This window comes from Phalacrocorax aristotelis, chromosome 6 (genome assembly GCF_949628215.1).
Source record: "Phalacrocorax aristotelis chromosome 6, bGulAri2.1, whole genome shotgun sequence".
Classification (NCBI taxonomy): Eukaryota; Metazoa; Chordata; class Aves; order Suliformes; family Phalacrocoracidae; genus Phalacrocorax; species Phalacrocorax aristotelis.
The window spans coordinates 14,712,975-14,734,333 of NC_134281.1; the positions used below are offsets into that span (position 1 = coordinate 14,712,975).

The 21,359-nt window shown below is 35.1% G+C and overlaps 1 protein-coding gene across 50 annotated transcripts in view; it reads right to left on the reverse strand.

The window, feature by feature from the left end:
* The window catches only part of SLMAP (sarcolemma associated protein), a 92,305-nt gene that overhangs the window by 24,761 nt on the left and 46,185 nt on the right, over positions 1-21,359 (reverse strand). For 4 of the 50 annotated variants that reach the window (XM_075096081.1, XM_075096082.1, XM_075096079.1 and 1 more), the window contains exons 5-14: positions 19,961-20,023; positions 17,561-17,656; positions 17,212-17,283; positions 16,205-16,345; positions 14,452-14,589; positions 13,010-13,178; positions 12,874-12,924; positions 12,260-12,310; positions 8,155-8,217; positions 1,957-2,013 (exon numbers count right to left, since the gene is read on the reverse strand). In XM_075096081.1, coding sequence (XP_074952182.1) covers positions 1,957-2,013; positions 8,155-8,217; positions 12,260-12,310; positions 12,874-12,924; positions 13,010-13,178; positions 14,452-14,589; positions 16,205-16,345; positions 17,212-17,283; positions 17,561-17,656; positions 19,961-20,023 — 901 coding nt within the window. The remainder of the gene's footprint in view (positions 1-1,956; positions 2,014-8,154; positions 8,218-12,259; positions 12,311-12,873; positions 12,925-13,009; positions 13,179-14,451; positions 14,590-16,204; positions 16,346-17,211; positions 17,284-17,560; positions 17,657-19,960; positions 20,024-21,359) is intronic. The other 46 variants (XM_075096088.1, XM_075096092.1, XM_075096084.1 and 43 more) reach the window with 14 other exon arrangements.

The following is a 21,359-nucleotide window of genomic DNA, read 5'->3' on the forward strand; positions in this document are numbered from 1 at the left end:
GAATAACATCCACTTGTACATGAAACAGAAGGAGGAAAGTACAAAGCAGCTGATCAAGAGCCAGATTCTTCCTATCTTAATGTAACTGAAATCACTGGTGAGGGAGAAGGAGAAAGCACCAGTACACTTAAAACACATTACAGGTTCAGACATGGCAGCTCTTCCAAACATATTTCATATGACTTCAGCAGGCTTCAAAGCTCATAATGAGACTGGAGTAGCTAAAAACTTGAGGTTTGGGAGTGGTTCTTTGCTAAAACAAAAGAAGTACTTCCCTAGTTTTAGGAATAATTTTTTAAACACATTTCTAAAGATGTTACGATACAAAGCATTTTACATGTACCACACATAATCAAGCTCACAAGACTGCCATTAAAACTGTAATAATTACTAAACCAAGTAATACATTTTCTTAATATGTTAAAAAAAGTATATCCTAAAAGCCTCACCCATGTTGTTTATATTAGTGGCCAATCCAGAAGCCCTAAGTTGAGTAATATCTGTATCCAACTAACTTTACCATATCTGGTCACACATGGAATCACAGCTTTCCTGCTCTGTGCGAAACACGAGGAACAGTGCAAGTTCCAACCGCTGAATTAATTCTCTCTCCCCTCCACCTCCCTCCCATACTCGCCTCCCACCCACCCTTGGGTACACCAGCTTTTTCCTCCCCCTATCCTCCTCTCCCTGAAACAGGGAACAAGATTAAGCACCAGAGGAAAGATGCATCAGTTTCTACATCTGAAACAGCAGAAGTCATAATGAGAAATGGTTTAGAAAGCTGCTTCCTATTCTGGAACCAGAATCACAAGTACAAAACTCTTTCCTGTACTACATTATTTCACAGCAGTTGTTCCTATTTCCCATAATAAAATTGAGCTGAATAAATATAGACAAAATGATGAAGTATATTAAAATGTGTTGACATCATACTTACTTGATGAGTTAGAATATATTAACAAACACTAAAAATAGCTCACTGCTTTGCAAGATAACTGGCATGCAAGTGTTACGTTACAGTTATTGTATGCATTCTTTTGCCAAATATGGCATGTTGTCTATAGCTTACTCATGTACAGAAACAAATTAAAGGTGCAATTTAATTCCAATTTTATACATTACGGTAAGAGAAGATAAATTGAAAAGTCTCTAACATACCAGAACTTTCAATAAGCTAATGTTTATTCAATACAATAACACTTTGCAGAAGGACAAAGGGTAAAGAAATTAGTTTGTATGTCTAGACATTAATAAAAAACTACAAAAGTGGAGGCAGCCTACAAGTCCAAACAGCCTTACATTATTAGACACACAAGAAACATTGATCTACACACTTTCCACCAGTCCTGATTTTGGCACTGCAAAGATAAGGATGACTGTTCCTTGACAACATAAATCTTTTCTAATTAGATCCTTGTATTTCACTTGATTTATACAGAAGAGAAAAGAACTAGAGATGCTCATTTATATTTTACTTGGAAAAGGCACATTTAGGAGGTTAATAGTTATTTTAAAGTTATGAGGGTGTAAGTTAGAAAAAAGTCAAATGAAAATAACACTTTTATTTAAAACTTAAAGTGAGACCAAACATTATTTCTATTTAGTCCTATATTAAAACCCAAAACTTGTTTGAAATTTATGCAGGCACTAAATATTTAAATTAATTTTTAAAAAAATGGCTTTTTTTTTAAATGTACCTTCAGGGAAGAACTCAGTCAAAACTGAGACTAGCATTTTGATGCACTCAATCTTCAAAAATAATTTCCTTTAAATCTTTTTACCCTGCAATAGTATTTGCAGCACAGTTCAGTAAGCAATATACTTCCCCTTAACTAATTTTTTTTCTGAAGTGAGTATTCAACAAAATTCAAACTGCTGGTTTAAGACAGAACATGCACTGAAGTGACATAAAAGACATGCTTCAGAAACAGTTAAATAATCCAGAATTCTAACCTTTCAAAAGCTTTGTTTCTTCCACTTTGGTTAGATGTCCTTCATCTATGATCTTGTCTGCCAAACAAAATAAGTGTTACTTTCCAAGCTCAAATTAAGCAAGCTTTCCCCTGCACACATCTACGTAGACTACATTCCATGACCAAATTAAATGCTGATAATATTACTTCCTACTCAGGCTTGAACAAAAACTTTATTCTGGCACAGAAAAATGAAACAGAGCACACAAGCCTACTGGAACTCTGTGATAATTATTTCTTCTGCAATTTATTAGCTTACATTATTAATGCTTCAGTTCACTAATGAGAATTTAGGAAGATAAATTTTTATGAACTTTTTAAAAAAAATCTGAGAGCAATAAATAATTAATACATTTCTCAAGTTACAGTTATCAAAAAAGGAATTATAAGAGTTGGTTGCCTGAAATAGATATCTACCAGACACATCTAGAAATATGCCTCAGTAAAACAGCAATTGGGAAGCCACCTCCATATCACAACTGCTTTAATAGTGCCTATGAAGGGTACACAGAAATAGCCTGTTTCAGCTTAAAACTTTCAGAGAGCTGCACAAAATTCCAAAAAATTGTGCATGCATCACATTCAGGTTCACAAAAATTGAGTTTACATATAGCATTGACAGAAAGGTCTATTCATGTATGTCAGGTGCATAAAAACCTAAAACATGGAATCTGAGACTAGATTGCTGACTTCATTCTAACTCCTGCTAGGACATGAAGGCAAACAGTAAGACTATGGGGAAAAACAGGTTTGGATTAATCAAAGACACTAAAAGAACCATTGAACCACTAATTAATTTATTTTTCTGAAGATATTTCATTATTTCAAATTCCTTAGCAACTGGCTAGCGATGCCAACATGCAAAATTATCAAGGGTCACATATCTTAGAGATCACATAATCAATTTCTATGCAGTAGATCTTGCAATTTAGACAACACTGAAAGATGTTAACACCTGCTGAAACACCAGGCTTGAAGCTGCCTCTGCCTCTACTCTGCGCTGTCCCTGCCAGATCACTGCCCATCAGGCAGGGAACCCAGTTGGCTGGCTACCCCACGTGCTGTTAACAGGGCACTGAGACCCAGAGAAGACTGGACGAACAGCACATACAGGAGAGTTCAGATTAAGGATGCTGGATGACAGTAAATTATTTCCAAATTTTTAATTTTAAAAAACCCAGCGAGCTTTAGTCAGCATTTCCAGCTTCAAGTAGGTCTGAAGATTAAGAAGCCTTTGGACCCCTCCAAAGGCATGTTGCTGTAACTATGACAGTCTAAGGACAGAGGCAGGACATTTGTATGGAGATCTCTTCTTCTACTCTCCACAGTAGATAAGCTTTCAGACAAAAACCCCTGAGGTCTGAAGAAGGGTTTGCATGACCAAAAGCTTGACCTGTCCTCTTCCCTCCCCCAGAGCCAGATAAACCAGTCTGAAAGAGATATTCCCTCCACCTACTTCTATCTACAAATATTGTCCTGCATTCCTATAATACTTTATGAATACTGCTTCAGAAATACAGTGGACAGTACACTGGATTTTCAGGATTGGCTTCAGGTCATGAGCAACTGCAGGAGATCATTCATCATCCACGTTTAGAACAGTCTCGAGTTCGTCAGAGCTGGAGGGAGTCACTGTGCCTAGACTAAGGAAGGCACTGCAGGGGGAATCAAGTTACTGCAGCCACAAGTGAAGTGTTACCGAGTGATATAATGGGCACTCTTCCAAGTAAAAACAAGTAATTTAAAAAAATCTAAACAAAAGTCTTCATATGTGATTATTCCACAACTCAGCTGAGGCTGGAAGAGGGGTGAGGAGGAAGGCAGCAAGATAGCAGCTGAGGAATTCTGCCCCTATGTCTGAAAAAATTAGCTGAATGCAAAAACCCGTATGCTCAAAGTAGGTATGAAACGCTTCACCTGAAGGGGTAACCTCTCATCTGTGCTAGACTGTTAGCTTAAAATAGGCTTCTAAAATCAGTTTACAGAAGAAAACTTAGCATTTTGAATTCACGGATCTTGGCGTTTTCACAATTCAGTAACTGTTGAAGGCAGAATACTTATATTATGAAACAAAGAAACTAGTTGTCTTGACCCAGTGTTCCAAACTGAATCCTTTGCAGCAGCTCTTTACATTTAAGAATCCTCAATTCCTATGACTAAAGAAATCTGCAGACTTAATTTCTTTTTCATTTTCCATAGTGGCTTACTGTTTTCTGATGTCCATTATGAATGTCAACATTTGTACAGAAGTTTTCTTTCTGGTGCTATTTCTCCAGCAAAGAACTTCAGCAGTGCCACACAGGTCCCCTTGCCCAGTGTGACCCAAAGCTGGTACAGCCAGTTGTTTTCACTTGATGGCTGACATCTCTAACATACAAAACAAGTAAGCATTCTCTGTGTTTTAAGAATGTTAGCATTTATATATTTCAAAGCCAACAAAAAATAGTTTATTTCAGCATGCCTGTGTATATTTAGATAATAAAAAGAAAATTGGATGTTGATATTATTGAACTACATAGAATCTTATTCTGCACTGTTACCACCCTAGTCACTAAAAACGGTAGAATCCAGTCAGAAAGTAAAAGCAGAGGTACCTGTATCTTTAACACTTCCTTTTTTCAGATCTCTGCATCTTTTCATATTACTATTCCAGAAAACTTCATAAACATCATAACAATCCACGTTTTCCCTGAATCAAGATGTGCATTTTTGGCTACCAAAATATAAATTAGGGTGAAGATCCTAACTTTAATTTCTGGTACAAATAATTTTTATCTTTCATGCTATCCAGTCACTACTTTACAGAAAGCAAAGAGCTACTGATATATATAAACAATATTTTTTACTGAAACAATCTGCTTCAAAGTTAAGCTTTCAGTTCGTCTTTAAGATGGTCTATGTTTCTTTCTGTTGATGAATGCAGTTCAAAGGCAGCTTTCCTTTAGGTTTTCAGGCATTTCTTATCTTTTCAATTTAAGAACTCCCTTTTAGATTTAGGTTGCTTATCATTATGTGTAACATAATAGTTAAGCTCTGTTAACATTACAACAATTACTTAAGTATCACACCTGCAATACATTTTATGTTTTTGTGTCAAAGTAGTCTTTGAAGGAGGCCAGTTTTGAAGACCAATGAAAGGAAGCCTGGCCCTCAACACACAAATTTTAAGTTACCTGAAAAAAGTCATATGAATCATGTTTAAATTTACTTGCCACCTGCAGGTCATAAATTCATGGAAAAGTTGAGAATAGCCATTCAATCCATCCAAACACTACTCCATTTTAGATAATTTTTTTTTTAAAAAAGGCAAAAAAATTACTTGCATTTAAAAATAATAAATGCAAAAATCACAAAATGAGGAAAAAATAAGACACAAATAAAGAAGAGTTAGATTGGAGAGAAAGGTAGGAAGCTAGCAGGGCATCCAATATCTCTTTCGTCTATACACCATCACCATTTTTGGTAATAACTCATATCATGTACTAATCAAAAAGAAGCACCATGACTTTCACTATGCCACTGTTTTTCAACAGTGGCAACTGTAAAAAAAAAAAAAATTATGAAATGAGCAACAAGTGAACTGAATGTAATGATCAGAAAGTAACAGACTTCCCAGATCATTCAAAGCAAGATTTCATAACATTCTACAGGTGCTGCAGACCAGGACAGGTTACTGGATGATATCGTGAGCTGTGTTTCTGCTTGAAAAATAAAAATAAATAAAAAGTATCTTTAAAAACCCAACATAAGCCAGCTTTTACAAACAATGCTACCCAAGTTAAGCAGTTGCAATGCCACTTGAATAAAATTTTAGTGTCCTGTTGTTTCTCCTCACCAAAAAAATTCTAGCTTTAGTACCTTGAGAGGTCTTGATTGCTCTTCACTGACAAGCACTTTCAATTACCTTACACCTCTGTAGCAACTGTTTGTAAAGAAAACCAGACTTTGATCATCTTGTTTTCCTTCTTGTGCTATCTTACATACTCTGCTTCCTTGACTCAAGCTGTTTTCCCTCATTTCTCTGCTTGTGCTTTCCCAGTTAAGTGCTTCTTCCCCAGAACTATGGAGATTGTGCACTTTCCCCGCTGTACCAGCACAAGACAGAACCCCTCTTCTGGACAAACTGTATGGTTGTCTCAATTCTCCTTTCTTCTTAGATTGCTCTTGTGATTTGTAGACCCTATAGTTTTACTTCCTATACTTCTACTAGAAAACAGCAAATCCTACATGATGCAACTTCAATTAGTGACTCCTATTTCTGGGATTTTTATCATATTATTAATTTTTAAATAATAAGCCTGCTCCTTTCCCAATACATAAACCTCTGGGCAAAACCCCATAGTATCATATGATGAACTATACATTCTTTGTCAATACTGACAATCTTTATGATACTGCTCTACACTTAAGTATTTGCTGCATGTCTTAAAACTCCAGTTCCTGGCGATCTCTGAAACTCTAATTTTAATCCCCACTAGTTCCCAACCCTCACCACCGCAGAGAGCAAAGAACAGGAGGCCTGAAGGGCAGCACTTAGGTACAAAATGAAAATAATATATCCTGCAGTTTGCAGTTTAACCTCATGATTTTGTGGGGCCTGACTAAACATGTTTGAATTTGGGAAAGGCAAACTTTCAGTCCAGAAAGAAATATATGAGCTGCTGACTTGGAATAATTTTTGTTCTTGATTAGATAGCAAAGATTTCTAATGGCACAAAAAATGCAGAATACTGAACTCTTTGAACTTGTATTAATTCTTTTGAAAATGAGGCAATCGAGGCCTTACAGTGTCTTTAATCTAGCTTTCAATCTCTCAAGAAAGGGGGGGCAGAAGTAAGTTGATCTTTATTTTACACTCTTATTACTACTTCAATTGTAAGTTAGAACCTTTTACTAGATCCTGATCGTCACTTTTGCTTCTCAATAGTAACAAGACTGGTCACATTTAGTTTGCAGAGGTGATACTAATACAAGTGTTGCTAAAATAGGTTAAGCAAACATCCAAACAATGAAAACAGGCAACCAATTTGTATTTGAACATCAGTGTGCTCTTCATTTTCACTCTACACAAAATATATTTTTAGTCAAACATTTAACTTCAATTCATTTTTATGTATTGAATATAGAAGATTCATACAAGTTCTTTGCAAAATTTAGAATTATTTTAAACGTCTGCCTGGCAGAAGACAGCTACCAGTCATTCACTTTTAAAAATATTTTTCAAATAAATAAAGTTTAAATTTTCTTAGACAAACATTGGCAGTACCCTGTCATGCAGTTTATAGCGCTGCAATCCATATTGCAATGAGTAAAGTCAAACAAGTCTGTTACACTTCCTTATTTAATTTAAAAGGGAAAAGAGTCATCCAATGGGCATAACGTCAGAAAGATACTGTCTTTTTTCTGCTTATAAATACTTCTCTCTGCTCAACTTTAGGTATATAATTCCTGTAAATTCTTAAGTCAAAAAAATAATTCTTTATGTTACGAAGTTTTCTTTGAAGTTTAATAACACTTTTCTCTCTTCATCCTAATGATATTTTTCTCTCAGTGGACAAAAAGTATTAACATCTTAAGTTTTTCTTCAATTATAGATATGGTTTGTTTTATTACCCATTTTCAAAAGCCATTTGCTTTGAAAAACATGTTTATCATTCCAGAATAACATATCTTTCTGAAGATTGGTACTGCACATTTATGTTCTATTTTTCTTAAAAGAATCTCTTAGATTTCCACATACAAATTAAGGTATTGTTTTCCTTTTTGTCCTTTGTAACAACTAATTGGAAGAACACGTAAGACAATTATCTCTGTCCTACTGCTGCTTGTGATGTTTGCTTAAATTGACAGGGTTAGGCTTTCAACTTCTTAATTTGTAACAGGTGAAAAATTATACTCAGTTTTAAACAGCATGTGGTGGCAACATTACCACCCTTTTATTGGTCAGAGGACAATAATGGATTAACTGCTAAGAAGAGACAATGTGATCATTCCTTTGCCAGAGCAAAGATACCCTCTCACTATTACAGGCATCTGCTTAATATCTAAGCTTCTATGCTTAGAAAATTTCTGCTACTACTAAAATACTAAACAGTAGTGATAAATTCTGGTTTTTATCCACCTTTCTGGGTTTTTGTGGTTTTTTTAAAGCAAATGTGATGAACACTCTTGTACTCACTCTGACATTCTATGAACTGATGAATAAAAGTGCAGTCCCCTCCACTCTTTGAAAGAAAGTGCTCTAGTAAAGAAAAAAACACTTAAGTTTACATCTTCTTATAATTTTCAAATTGATGCAACAAAAAATTTGAAAGGTATATTAACAAAATTTGTGATTCTGTATTTACAGTGAACTTTTGAAATCTGAGTTAATATGCAAACAGACAAGACGTAATTGAAATTATGTCTGAGTGATATTAGAAAATAGATTACTCTTTTGAACTAATCAGAAGACAGACATACTTTAACTGGATCTTCAAAGGGTACTTTTAAATACTAAAATTTAATTGCAGTTCTTAAGCATAATAAAGAGCCCCATACCTCAATAGAAGCTATTTAAAAAAAACCCAAACCTTTATTTAACAAAATTTAGTAAAAACCGATTGTTAAAAGTGCAAACGTTCTGCATTTGGCATTTGCTGTATTGCTCTTTCAGGTTAGGTGGTGACAAATGAATTCCACTAAATTTCCATTGACAACTTCATATTTTTGGCAAAAGTACTAACACACATAAGTGATTTAAATCACAATAAATTTAGAATACATAAAATGATACACTACTGAAACATGCAACTCCACAAGAATTGCTGCCTCTAGTTCCCCCCAGGCGTTACCTCATAATCAGACATGGGTAATTGCAAATACTAAATCCAAGCACTGAAGAAATAAGAAACATGTATTTAACCTATATTTTTCAGCATTTTATTAGCTTTTAAAGGGCATTTTGAAAGTTTTTCTTTAGTCTTCATGTTTTGTCTTCATATCTAATGTCCTCTTGAAATGAAAAAGATAAGTATGGCTGAACATCTCCCTTTACTTTTTAAACAAAGTTTCATGGCACAGAAACAATTTTTGAAAGGATAGTTCTACAGTAGAGATCCTAAAGCTGGGCTCAATTCCCAGGTTTACCCAAGTCCTCCTATGTGACGTTGTTCAGCTGCCAACTCTATCAGAATCTTGCACCTCTTCAAGTAAAAAGGTGTTAACAGTTTCTTTCTAAATAACTGCAAAAATCCTTTGACCTTAAGAATTTAGAAATCTGAAAAGGCTGCTTTTTAGTACACAAACCAGCAAAATGTGAACAATTTTATTAGAATGTAACAATCATTAGCTTCTGATATCAGAAGCTTAGCTATTAAGATCCAGTATGTAATACTAAGCTTTACTATATTTCAAAGTTACTCTAAAAAGTAAACTTTTTTCTAACCCACAAGACAGGGCTTCTAAAGACAGCACCATGGCTATGCCATTTCTTTTCCATATTTAAACTTTTGGGTTTTTTAGCCTTTTTACACAATCCTCGAAGTGACTGTATACAAATTTCTCATATCTTTCTTAATATATGGCTCACAAAACTTAAATATGAAAGCAAGGTGTGGTGCAACTCACTGAGAACCAGTCATTGAAATAACTCAGTTACACACAACCTTTATCAGTGCCTTGATGCATAAACAAGTTACTCTGTTCTGCACCAGAATTTCCATATGTGCAAGGAGAGAAAATGAATGCCTAACCATCATAATCTTAATATGTTTTGTTATAAAAAGCCTCTAAAGAGGCTATAACGTGAATTGTATACAAACAGAGTAAACTTTTTTTAAATTCCCTTACAGGCCATTTAGCACACAAAAAACCCTAATATCTGACTTCTGCCTTCAACTGTAAAGTCTTTTCTTTATGCAAAGTATCTACAACCTCTTTCACTGCCAAAGTTGCTGAATCTACATTATAAACCCTAAATTCTTAGCTCTCCTAAAATAATGCAAGACTACTCAGAAAAAAAAACCAAAACAAAAAAGAAAACAAACCCACCCAGTAATTGCCTCCTGCTGCTTTCAAGAGAACAAAATCCAAAATCTGGCAGAGAAAATTACTGCCCATCTGCCATTATACTACGGCTACATAAAGGACAGGAAGATACAGAAAGGTACAGACTGTCATGAAGAGAACACAGACCAGCAAGCTGTAAAATGCCACAGAAATGTGGATGGACCAAGTATAGCAGAGATACAGAAGAATGTGGTACAACAGACAGAATAATGAAAGGCTATGCTAAAATATAGAATAGCAAAATAGCATGGTAGATGCATGACAGAAAGAGGTGATAGACTGTATAAACAGACAGAAAGACAACTTGAATGAGCAGTTATATGTTGTCTATAGTCATAAAGAAAAAGAAATTGGCAGACAGCTTCCTAAAACTCCCAGGTTTAAGCACAAGTTCTACTGTTATTCATAGGATGGAGGAATCTATATTTTCATGCATCCATCCAGATGACATTTTGAGTCTTATGCAATCCAAAGTTAGTCAAAAATGGCTTGCTTCAACTTCGACAGAAAAGTGAGTATCAGTGATAAAATGATATTTGTTATATAATAATGAATGCAATTTTGAAATAATATTTCAGACAATTTTTAAACTGAGACATAGCAGTAGGACATTGCTAGCAAAGATTTTAGAAGAAACAAAAAACATGGTTGTTAAAAGATAAAATCATATTTAGGGATATGTTATCAATTATTTCTCTATAAAACAATACGTATTTGCACTCGAAACTTGAAAGCTTTTACTAAATGTTTCAATTTAGCTCTATGCTACTTTTGTTCACAGCATTGCATATTTTTTCTAATAACCTCCAACAACCTAACTTTGAATGTCTCTTTATGGTTTACATGATCAGAAGAACCACAATCCCTATATAGTACCTCGGTTTTGCTTTCTAAAGAAGTTAGCTATTTTCTGGGGTGGCAGATTTAAAAAAAATTCAAAGCAAATTTATTTCTTACCCATACTTTCAAGCATTAAGAATATTACCAACCTAAAATTATGCATCAGCAAGATGATCAATCTATCTAAAAACAAAGTATGGCAGTCCAAAACACTGGGGACAGACATTAAATCTCCTGCTAGCTATGATGAACACTGAGACTAGCAAAGTGCCTAAAATGCTGAGACATTAAGTGATAACTAGTACTTAAAGGGAGGTTTTTGTACAGTTCTTGTCAGCATTGAATAGATCTCTCCTTCTGCTCCAAATAAGAAACAGTTGTGAGGTTGTGCCGCTTATTTTACTATTAGTCTCCCTAGTTAAGAAGCTCTTAATTTATAATTAAAAAAAAGGTAAAAAGCTAAGAATTAGAGCATACAGAGTTTTAAAACTTTGTTTAAAAAATTTGTACAGTAATCCTTAAACACTCTGAATATTAGTTAAAGCCACAAGTTCTCTATACAAGTGCCCCATCCTTCCTAATACCACCACCATTCCTCAGAGCTTTTGCTATCCAGCAAGACACAGCAAGTGCTGAAGAAAGCTACATCAAGGGAAAATTTTAAATTAATGTAAGAGGACAAATATATCTTAGCCAATGGAACAATTTAGTAAATTTAGAATCATAACTGGAATAATCTTGGCTATATGTGATATTGGGCATATCCTTATCAGACAATTTTATTCAAAAAACTTCAAGTGTATGTTAAGATAGTTGAAATACTTAGCATTAACTAATTGGTCTTTAAAACAACCCAGTTAGTTTACTCCATATTCGTTCCTGTTTTACGTAAATACACTGCTGAATTTTAAAAAGTTAGTTTTCATTATTTATACATTTTATATACTCACATTTTTCATATGTTAGTTAGGAAATAAAATGTTTTGCTGACTTTACTTACCATACCCAATTTACTAGAAAAATTATATATGTCTGTGTTGCAAGGGAAAATAAAATCAAGAGGGAAAAAAAAAAATCAATGAATTTTCCAGTTTCTTGTGTCATAAGCTTCACATCATTCAGCAGACACCTACTGATCCCAGTGAGAGCCCATCAAAAATAAGGGGAGGGGGGAAGACGACAACTTCCAAGTTGGCTCATTACGTATTACAGAACTTTCTAAAACCTACCTAGACTGAAAGCCTAAGCAAAAAAATTCCCGGTAAGAGGAGTGGACAAATTAAATTTCATTTTTTAAAAGAATATTATTCAAAGTAAAACTTTAGAGAACATTTTCAATTTCTTCAACTTCAAACATCAACCATAAGACAAGAGGTAGCCTTAAGATACACTACCTTTCTCTGTGCTCCCATTAATTTTAGGTATGAAGTCGTCAACTTGTATGCCTAGGATTAAGAAAGGGTATTATTTCTGGAACCAAATAAGATGTTTTGGGTTTTGTTTCTTTATAAATACAGCATTGTGAAATGCATCTGGCTTTTTATACTACCTCTTCCTTCTAATTACCTAATCTAATCTAACAAAAGAGGCAAAATTTAATGTGTTTTCCTGTACTACAGATCATGTTCCTGTTTGTTCAAACGTGTAAGAGATGACTACCATCCAAAGAATTACTTCCTATTACATACATATACTTGAAAAATCCTTTTTTACATATGTATGTAAAAACCTTCAAAACATTGGAGCCGAGGGGGCACAAACAGAGCTCTAAATTGAGCAATGACCCAGCAGCCTGAACACTCACAACAGCAGTGCCCTCTACTGGCATTCTGTAGTGGCCACATATCTTTCAAAGTTAACAAGTGATAACGAAGAAGAATGTACCACTGGGACAAGTGTAAAACATGATTCTTTTGCCAGACCCCTAGACTACAAGATTATTACAGAAAAAAGTAATTGAACAGAAAATCTGGAAAACAGCTTGAAACAAGAAACTGATGACACCTACCTAAGCTGTTGTGTTCTTTAAGAGTTTTCTCTTGAAGATGTTCTAACCGTACTGTAAACAGAAGTCCAAGAAAAAGATATTTCACAGATTAAAAGAAAAACAAATTATCAAAGTTTCTACCCCACTAGTGACTAACCTTGCAAAGCAGTTAGCCGCTCATTGGTGAAGTCATTATCAGCCTGCAAAGCTTCTATTTTTGCTTGAAGCTCTTGCTCTCTCTCTTCCATTTCATCTATTTTATGCTGCAATTCTTTTTTCTCAGCCAGTCCTTTCTGTTGGATTTCTTCTTGTCTTCCTTCTGCTACCTGCTCAAAAAAAGATTTTTAAAATTTCCCAAACAAATAAAAAATTAACATGTAAAGGAATAGATTTCCTTGATTTTTGTATAACTAAATGTACATAAGTAACTTTCTTTGCTAGTCACAAAGAAAATGGAAACAATGTAAAATTTTTCTACTGTTATTTTCCTACAAATTTCACTTCAAGTACAATAACAGAGAGAAAGAATCTCAGAGTATCTTAATTAACTTTTTGTCTCAGGAACCTAAATTTTACAGGAACAGTACCAGGGCCCAAGAACTACAAAATGCCCAAAGTCTCCCAGCATCTCAAATCAATCAAAACCCAAGTGTCCTTCTGAACTGAATGCACATTGCACAGACCAATCTGATTGAAAGCCACATCTTTTTCCTTGCTGGATGTCATGATAAGAAGTTTCAAAGACTCTCCTCCCTCAAAGCTAGGTAATAAGTTTCAATCTTGATCATTCTGTGTATACTCATCATCATCAGTGATCAACTCATAATTGGGAAACCAATTGCCCTAAGGCCACCAATTTAACATTTTAATTTCGAAAGAAAAAACCTTCTGTCTGAGGTGCTGAACCATGACTTGAAGAACCTACGTTCAAATTCCAGAATTTATCCAAGACAAATGCAACAATTGTCTCAGGTTTACAAAGAGAATGCTACTACCTTCCTCCTCTGCATCTTCTACTTATCTAGATTGAAGACTCTTTGGGAACAGGCTTTATTCTACAGTGATTATTTTGTTCTACACAATAAAGGACCTCTAAATAATAATATACTTAGACGTTTGGTTTAATAACAAACCTGATGGCATACTCCTTCCCCCTGGAAGCTGAGCCATATTAGTACTATGTGGTAGGCTGGTTATGTTTGTCACTGCACGAAGAGGCAACATAAAATATAACTTTGTTTCTAATTCAGTTTTTATTCCCATTAACTCTTGGATGTTTAGGTTGAAAATTATTTCTCTATATAAAAGCAGCTGAATATCAAGCTTTATACCATACATAATTTTCTAATAAAATATACTGCAGCTCCAAAAATACGGTAACTTTCAAAGTGAACCATTCTAGCAATTTATTTAACTGATGACACTTTCAGGTACACGTAAACCAAAAGAATATGTAAAAGTGATATGCATCTTTCCTTCATTTACCTGTTGTTTAAAAATGTTCTTAATCTTTATTTGATTGCTGCATTAGAAATCAAATTGTATTTATTTGTTCCATGCATTATAGCATCATCATGTCCGATGAAGTTCTGTCATTACCTTTAGCTTGTCAGAAAGATCTTTAATTTCATTTACAGCTCCATTGTACTTATTAGCCAATTCTCTTAATTCTTCCTGAGTCCGCTCATTCATTTCTTTCAGGTGAGTACATTCATCTTCTGTATTACTTAAACTACGCTGTAAGATAAAATCATTATGCAATAAATTAAAAAAAAGACACTAATAATCTACCAAACACTGAAGTTGATCTATTTTTTCCCAGCAGCATATGTAACTAATCGTATTTAACTGTTTTATTCCTAATCATTAAGGCTAAACAGATCGAGTCCAGGCAAAAACACTATCTATACAAAGCTTTGTAATTTTCTACTTAAAGAACAGATCATGCAAAAATATATTAGCTTCATGCATATAGAAAAAAAACCTCAAACCAAAAAACCCACAGTAGATTGTACAATTAGTTGTGATTGATAGGAATAAAGACCTGAAACCATCCTCTGAAACCTCATTCTCTTCTGGTTTATGATAAACTGTGAAAGTTTTATAATATTTTGTGATTCAATGTAATCAATAGATTTCATTATATCTTTTATCCAGCAAAAGATGATTTAAAACATTATATAAGCCAAATGGCTCCCAGGAAGTGTTCTACATCTTTTTCTGAACTCCATAATGTGGAAAGACATCTAAAACAAGATCCCCTTACTCAAGAGCCAGCTGGATCTTCAGGAGGCAAGGAACGCTCCAGAAGTTTACATCAGCTGGTGACAGCAGCACAGCTAAAACATGTATAGAATTTCTTCCTCCTAGCTCAAGATTTGTTTCTTCATTCATACTTTTTTTTTTTTTTTGGTAACAAGCTCTGACTTAGTTCTTCACCACCAAAACACCTTTAAAGAAAAGTGCATTCGAAACTACATTATATAATAATTATGGAAGGGCAACTTTCAACCAGGAGCCAAAAATCCTTCTGTGTGGAGAAAAAGTACATGGCAGGAAGCACCCAATCAAATCTTACTGAAGTTATATTAATATTTCTCCCCCAAGAGTCAAAGTAAAGAGAAAAAAGTGTAATAAATAAGTCAGAAGATTAATCTCTCAGTATAGGATTGCAAAGGAGAAGAAAGCTAGAAGTAAACATAAAACTCCAACCATTAACAAACCTGTCAATATAAAAAGGAGTATTTAACTGAAATCTCCTAAGGTTATTTCTTATGGCACTATATGTATCTCATTCTCTAAAACCATGAAGAGGGTGGACACTTTGAGCACTTAAGTCTTATAATATTTCTTGACCTAAGGGAAGATAGCAAATGATAATAAAGAGAAAATAAAGGAAAATATAGCAATGAGAGAAGTTTTAAGGGCAGAAATCTTATTTGAACAAAGTGCCCAACACTTTGTAATCTTAAAAGGTCAAATGTAATTTGTATGAGTGCTTAAGCTTACGTTTCTATAAATTTTACAGTTTAAACAATATCTATCAGCATTTTTTCTAGGGCATGTATGTCATTTTACCCTCACTTATTTCCCATGCATACTAACTTCTCTAAAACAGCTTCATGAATTTTGAAATCTGGCAGAAAAAGGAGGAGGAGTTTAAAGAACAGTTTCTCTAGCTGTTTAACAATCTAAGTATTGTCCAATAGAAGTAAATGCTACTACTTAATACACTGCATGTGCCACAATACAACAAATACTTGGATATTACAGGCAACAAATCAGGGATCTAAGTAGCAGCAGTTGTAACTATTTCAGCATTTCTAGAAGACTAGGCATGAAACTTCAATACCTCCACTTCAGACAGTTTTCTGACCACTTCAATTTTCTCCTGAAGGACCCGCCTCAGGGACTCTTTGGCTGTTGTCTCATAGTTGTGTTTGTCTTCTTGTAATGCTATAAGCTCTTTTCGTATACTGTCTTCTGTTTGATTCTGTATGTATAAGGTAATTCAGATACAAAGATAGAATATAAATTAGTATTTTGCTGATTAAACAGATTACATTGTGATAAAACCTGTTCTACTGCAAAATGTTTTGCAGTTTCTGGAAATGGGAAAAATGTTATGGATGGATCAGTGACGAAAAACTCTTGACACAACTTGGTGTAAACCAGTTTTTTTTTTTCAAGTGTATGCATGGCAGCACACATTCAAGGATCAGCTTTGATTATAGGAAAACTCTGGGGTATTTTTGGACAGTGCTATAACATTGTCAAGCCTTGGAGACTTACAGTTTGACAAATGAGAAACCTATGAGGTCCCACCTGAAAGACCTCAAACAGGACCTGCAAAAAAAGTTCTAATAATGTAGGTAGTTGAGAGGAAACAACAATAAAATAAAAATTTAAGGCAGGCATAGGTGGCCTAAACAATAATCAAGGCAGGGCGTACTTGTTTCTCTGACTCTGAGTATCAGACAGCACATTGATAAAATGCCTTTTTTCAAATCCCTATTTAGAAAGAAACATCCATAGGAAACAGGACAGAATGGTTGCTTCTCACCAACAACGGAAATCCCTTTTCTGCATTTCACTACATACATGTTTCTATGTATATACAAACCAAATCCGTTTAGGCTAAAAAATGCTGAAAAATAGCCATTCATCTAGATTTGAAGTGATTCCATGAAACAGAGAACATATCTACAGTTTTCCTGCAATTCAGATTATCAAAATTGTACAGGTTCATTTCAGAAAGTTTCTGTTCCAACTACTTTCATACAACTAGCTAATTTCAAAACACTTCAAAAGAGCTATCTTTCAGCATTCCTGGTAATCAAATTTAAGTTAACTACTTACCTTTGAACATGCCTGTAATTGATTTCCCATAACTTCTAATCTTGATAGCAGCCTATCTTCATCTATTAAAGCCTAGCAGAAAAAGAAGTTATCACCTCAGTATTTATATGTGCTTTATGTAGATCAAGTAGAATTCTGCTTTAAAGACTTTAATTTTGTTGGAGTACTTACTACTAATAGTTATTTCAAACAGGTACATAATCACTAAATCTATTAAACATTATCTTTTGCACTATAAAGTTTTTATTCTTTCTGACGCTTTTTTCCCCACACTGTTTGTAAATTAAAAGTAAAATGTATATGCCACTGCATACTTCAGTCCATAAAAGAAAAGGATGCCTGCAGATACCTGCCAACTAGTATCTGAAGCCTCCTGTGTGACAGCAAGTAGTCGCTGAAGGGTTGCCAGCTTCTGTTCCAACATTTGTTCCCGATGTAAGGCTTCCTATGAAGAGAACAAAGCACCAGTCAGTTCAGGTAGAACAACTCAGAAAAACAGAAACAATAGAAGACATACCAAAATGCAAGAAAAAAAGGGAAGTGTGCATAGCAAATGTCACATATTAACTATAATAGACCTATTCTATTTTACCCATCCACACATTTATTTGGATATTTTAATTGAAAAATGTTATCCTATAACCTCAGGTTCCTGGAAAACCTTCATTTTTCATGCATATATTGCACATGCTGAGTGTGCATCATGGCAAGTTATTATTTCCAAGACTTAAAAACACTTTTGTAAAAAAATTTTTTTTTTTTTAAATTTTGTCAATAATTAGAGTAACAAAACTGTTAACACCAAAAGGCAGCTTGGCAGCTCCCGTGCCATGAGCTGTTCATCCTCAAATCAGGTCACAAAGGAAAATGGCAAGCAAGAACTACTATTTTTGTTTGATTTTTGTTTTATGACAGCAAGGTAGGAGAGCATCTTTGTTAACAATTCCAGGATACAAAAAGTGAACAGATTGGTTAGCAAGTATGTATTTAGCCTCCCAAGAAAGAGCATCTGCCTGGGCTGCTTCCTGCTATGTCAGCAAATACATCTAAAGTTAGTATTTGTCTCAAAAGCCTCATCATTGATGTGAACAAAAGATCTGCCATTACCACACAAAACCAGGCAAAATAAATCAGTAGAATGCTACATAAATTAAACCTAGATAGAATTTACCAGTAAGAATATTTTCATATCTTTTCCCGAAAGCTGTTTTTATGATCCTTTCTAAAGAGTTTATTTATATGTATTAGCACACATTTTAATATATTGCCATTTTGCAGTCTAATCCTTTTGTGACATGACATCTTAGGAAAAACACACCTATTAAAACTGACACAGAAGCAGGCACAGAAAAGCTGGTGACACCAATGAGGAAGAAGAGCTGCAAGCACTGTCCCCTCCTTTCTACTTTCCAATAGACACAGGGACAGAAATGTTCACACTAAGAAATTACATTCACAGAAACAAACTAGTTCTTGACACATGAAATGACCTCTTGTTTTGCCTTTCTTTTGTTCTGCCAAAACTTCTATACACATACATGGTACATCCATAGCAACAGATGATGTCAAAAATATTGTGAGCGAAAGAAAATTGGGGACAGCGAGGTAGGAGAGGAGAAAGGCCAGGAAAAGCCAGTATATAGCATTCAGGGAGCCTTCTATATAACAGGGAGGGGTTTTTTTGACCTGGACAGGCTGGATCAATGGGCCGAGGCCAACTGTATGAGGTTTAACAAGGCCAAGTGCTGGGTCTTGCACTTGGGTCACAACAACCCCATGCAACTCTACAGGCTTGGGGAGGAGTGGCTGGAAAGCTGCGCAGCAGAGAAGGACCTGGGGGTGTTGACTGACAGCTGGCTGACCATGAGCTGGCAGTGTGCCCAAGTGGCCGAGAAGGCCAACAGCATCCTGGCTTGTATCAGGAATAGTGTGGTCAGCAGGAGCAGGGAAGCGATCGTACGCCTGTACTCAGCACTGGTGAAGTCGCACCTGGAGTACTGTGTTCAGTTTTGGGCCTCTCAGTGCAAGGAGGACTTGGAGGTGCTGGAGCACGTCCAGAGAGGGGCAACGAAGCTGGTGAAGGGTCTGGAGAGCAAGTCTTATGAGGAGAGGTTGAGGGAACTGGGGTTGTTTAGTCTGGAGAAGAGGAGGCTGAGGGGAGACCTTATTGCTCTCTGCAACTACCTGAAAGGAGGTTGTAGCGAGGCGGGTGTTGGTCTCTTCCCCCAAGTTACTAGCAATAGAACAAGAAGAAAAGGCTTCAAGCAGCATCAGGGGAGGTTTAGATTGGATGTTAGGAAAAATTTCTTCACTGAAAGAGTGGTAAGGCATTGGAACAGGCTGCCCAGGGAGGTGGTAGAGTCCCCATCCCTGGAGGTATTTGAAAGACGTGTAGATGTGGCACTTCAGGGCATGGTTTAGGAAGCATGGTAGCATTGGGTAAACGACTGGACTTGATGATCCTAGAGGTCTTTTCCAATCTTAATGATTCTAATGATTCTATGTTTCTTTTGTAAAAGTCATAGTTTATACTGCTCATGCAAAACCTCACAAGTTTACATAGAACTATACTATGTCCAATTGCAACATGTTTTACGTTACTTCACTACAGAAAAGGTAGTTAAATGTTTATGTTCCAGTTCACAAAATGCAAGCAAAACAAAGACATACAGAGCGTAAGATTTGCATTTTGAAAAAAAAACAAAATTAAATATTTAACCAAACCAAATACTGTCAAGAGAAAACCTACCTGTAGATACTGTGAAAGCTGAAACAATTCCTGAGAATACATACTGGGAGTGTTAGCAGCAACCTGAAAATTAAGGGAATTTAAGAATCAAAATTGGTTTGGATTTTTCAATAAACTCAAATAATGCAAAATTCATCATTTAAATCTAGTCATGAAGGTAAACTTAAGATTTTCTAATAATGGCATTTTTCAATCATTTATTGTTCTGCTATTATTTATTCTTTGTTTTATCACAGAACTTCCCAACTCTGAACTGAGGCCACACCGGGCTAATGTCTTTACAAGTTCTTAAACCATCAACAGGTCAAAGAGTTTAAGGCTTTTGTTTCAGCTAAGATTAAACTGACAAAAAAGAAACAAAGTGTGCAAAGGTGAAGCCATTCAACCCAAAGACAAACAAAAATCTATATTCCTGAATCGAAAATAAAGTCTCTCATATTTCAATTTAATGTCATCAGATTGAGGAATACCTGTATTATCTTTAATCATAATTGAAACTATTATGGACTTGGGGAAAGTGGGGCTTGTTTTGTGGGTGTTTTTGAGGGCAAACTTCATTATTTACTAATTCTTGTAGGCTTTTGCTACACTGACATAATTTTGAAACTGTTTTTCACACAGTTTTACCTTCAGCCCCTCCTCAGAATTTCTGCCCTCTCCCTGGATTCAAGTTACATATGGTGTTTTGAAACCTCAACTTAAACACAGCATCTATGAACTCTTCAAGCTGCTGACTTCACAAGTAAGTTTTCTTAGTTTCTCAAAATTTTGTTTTTCACATTTAACACTGATTCAAACCTATTTAAGTTAATTCTTCTTTTTGGAGGCCAGAAAGATCACCAATTCCTGATCACATGTCTCACAAGTATATCTATTATCAGCTTTTCTACAAGTCCCCCACATTAACAAACTTGAGTTTAAAAATTACACTAGACATTACTGACTCCATGACTCTCCAGTGAGCAACTCTGGCTATACAAGGGTAGCAGAGAGGTCTGGTCTCAATCTTTCTTTGGAACGCGCCAGAGCACTTTCCAGCCCGTGCAGTACAGCTTCTCCTCCATAAAAAAAAACCAAGATACAAGTACAACAGACCTCATCCAAACACCAAATCATGAGCTATTCTTGGGTCCCACAGAACAGACAAAGTATCAAATTATGCAATACCCAAGACCTGTTAGTGAGTCAACCTGTACCTGGAAATTTAACCATCTTAACAGCAATGTTTTTTTTTTCCTAAGCCATATTTCAGATGGCATACTGTAAGAAGTCAAACTACCTGAAAATATACACTGTGATACTGCATTACCTTCTTTTCCTTAAATGTTACTTGAAATACTAAACTAGGTAAAAACAGGCAGTGGAAAACATATCTAAACATAACTGGATTTCACAATTT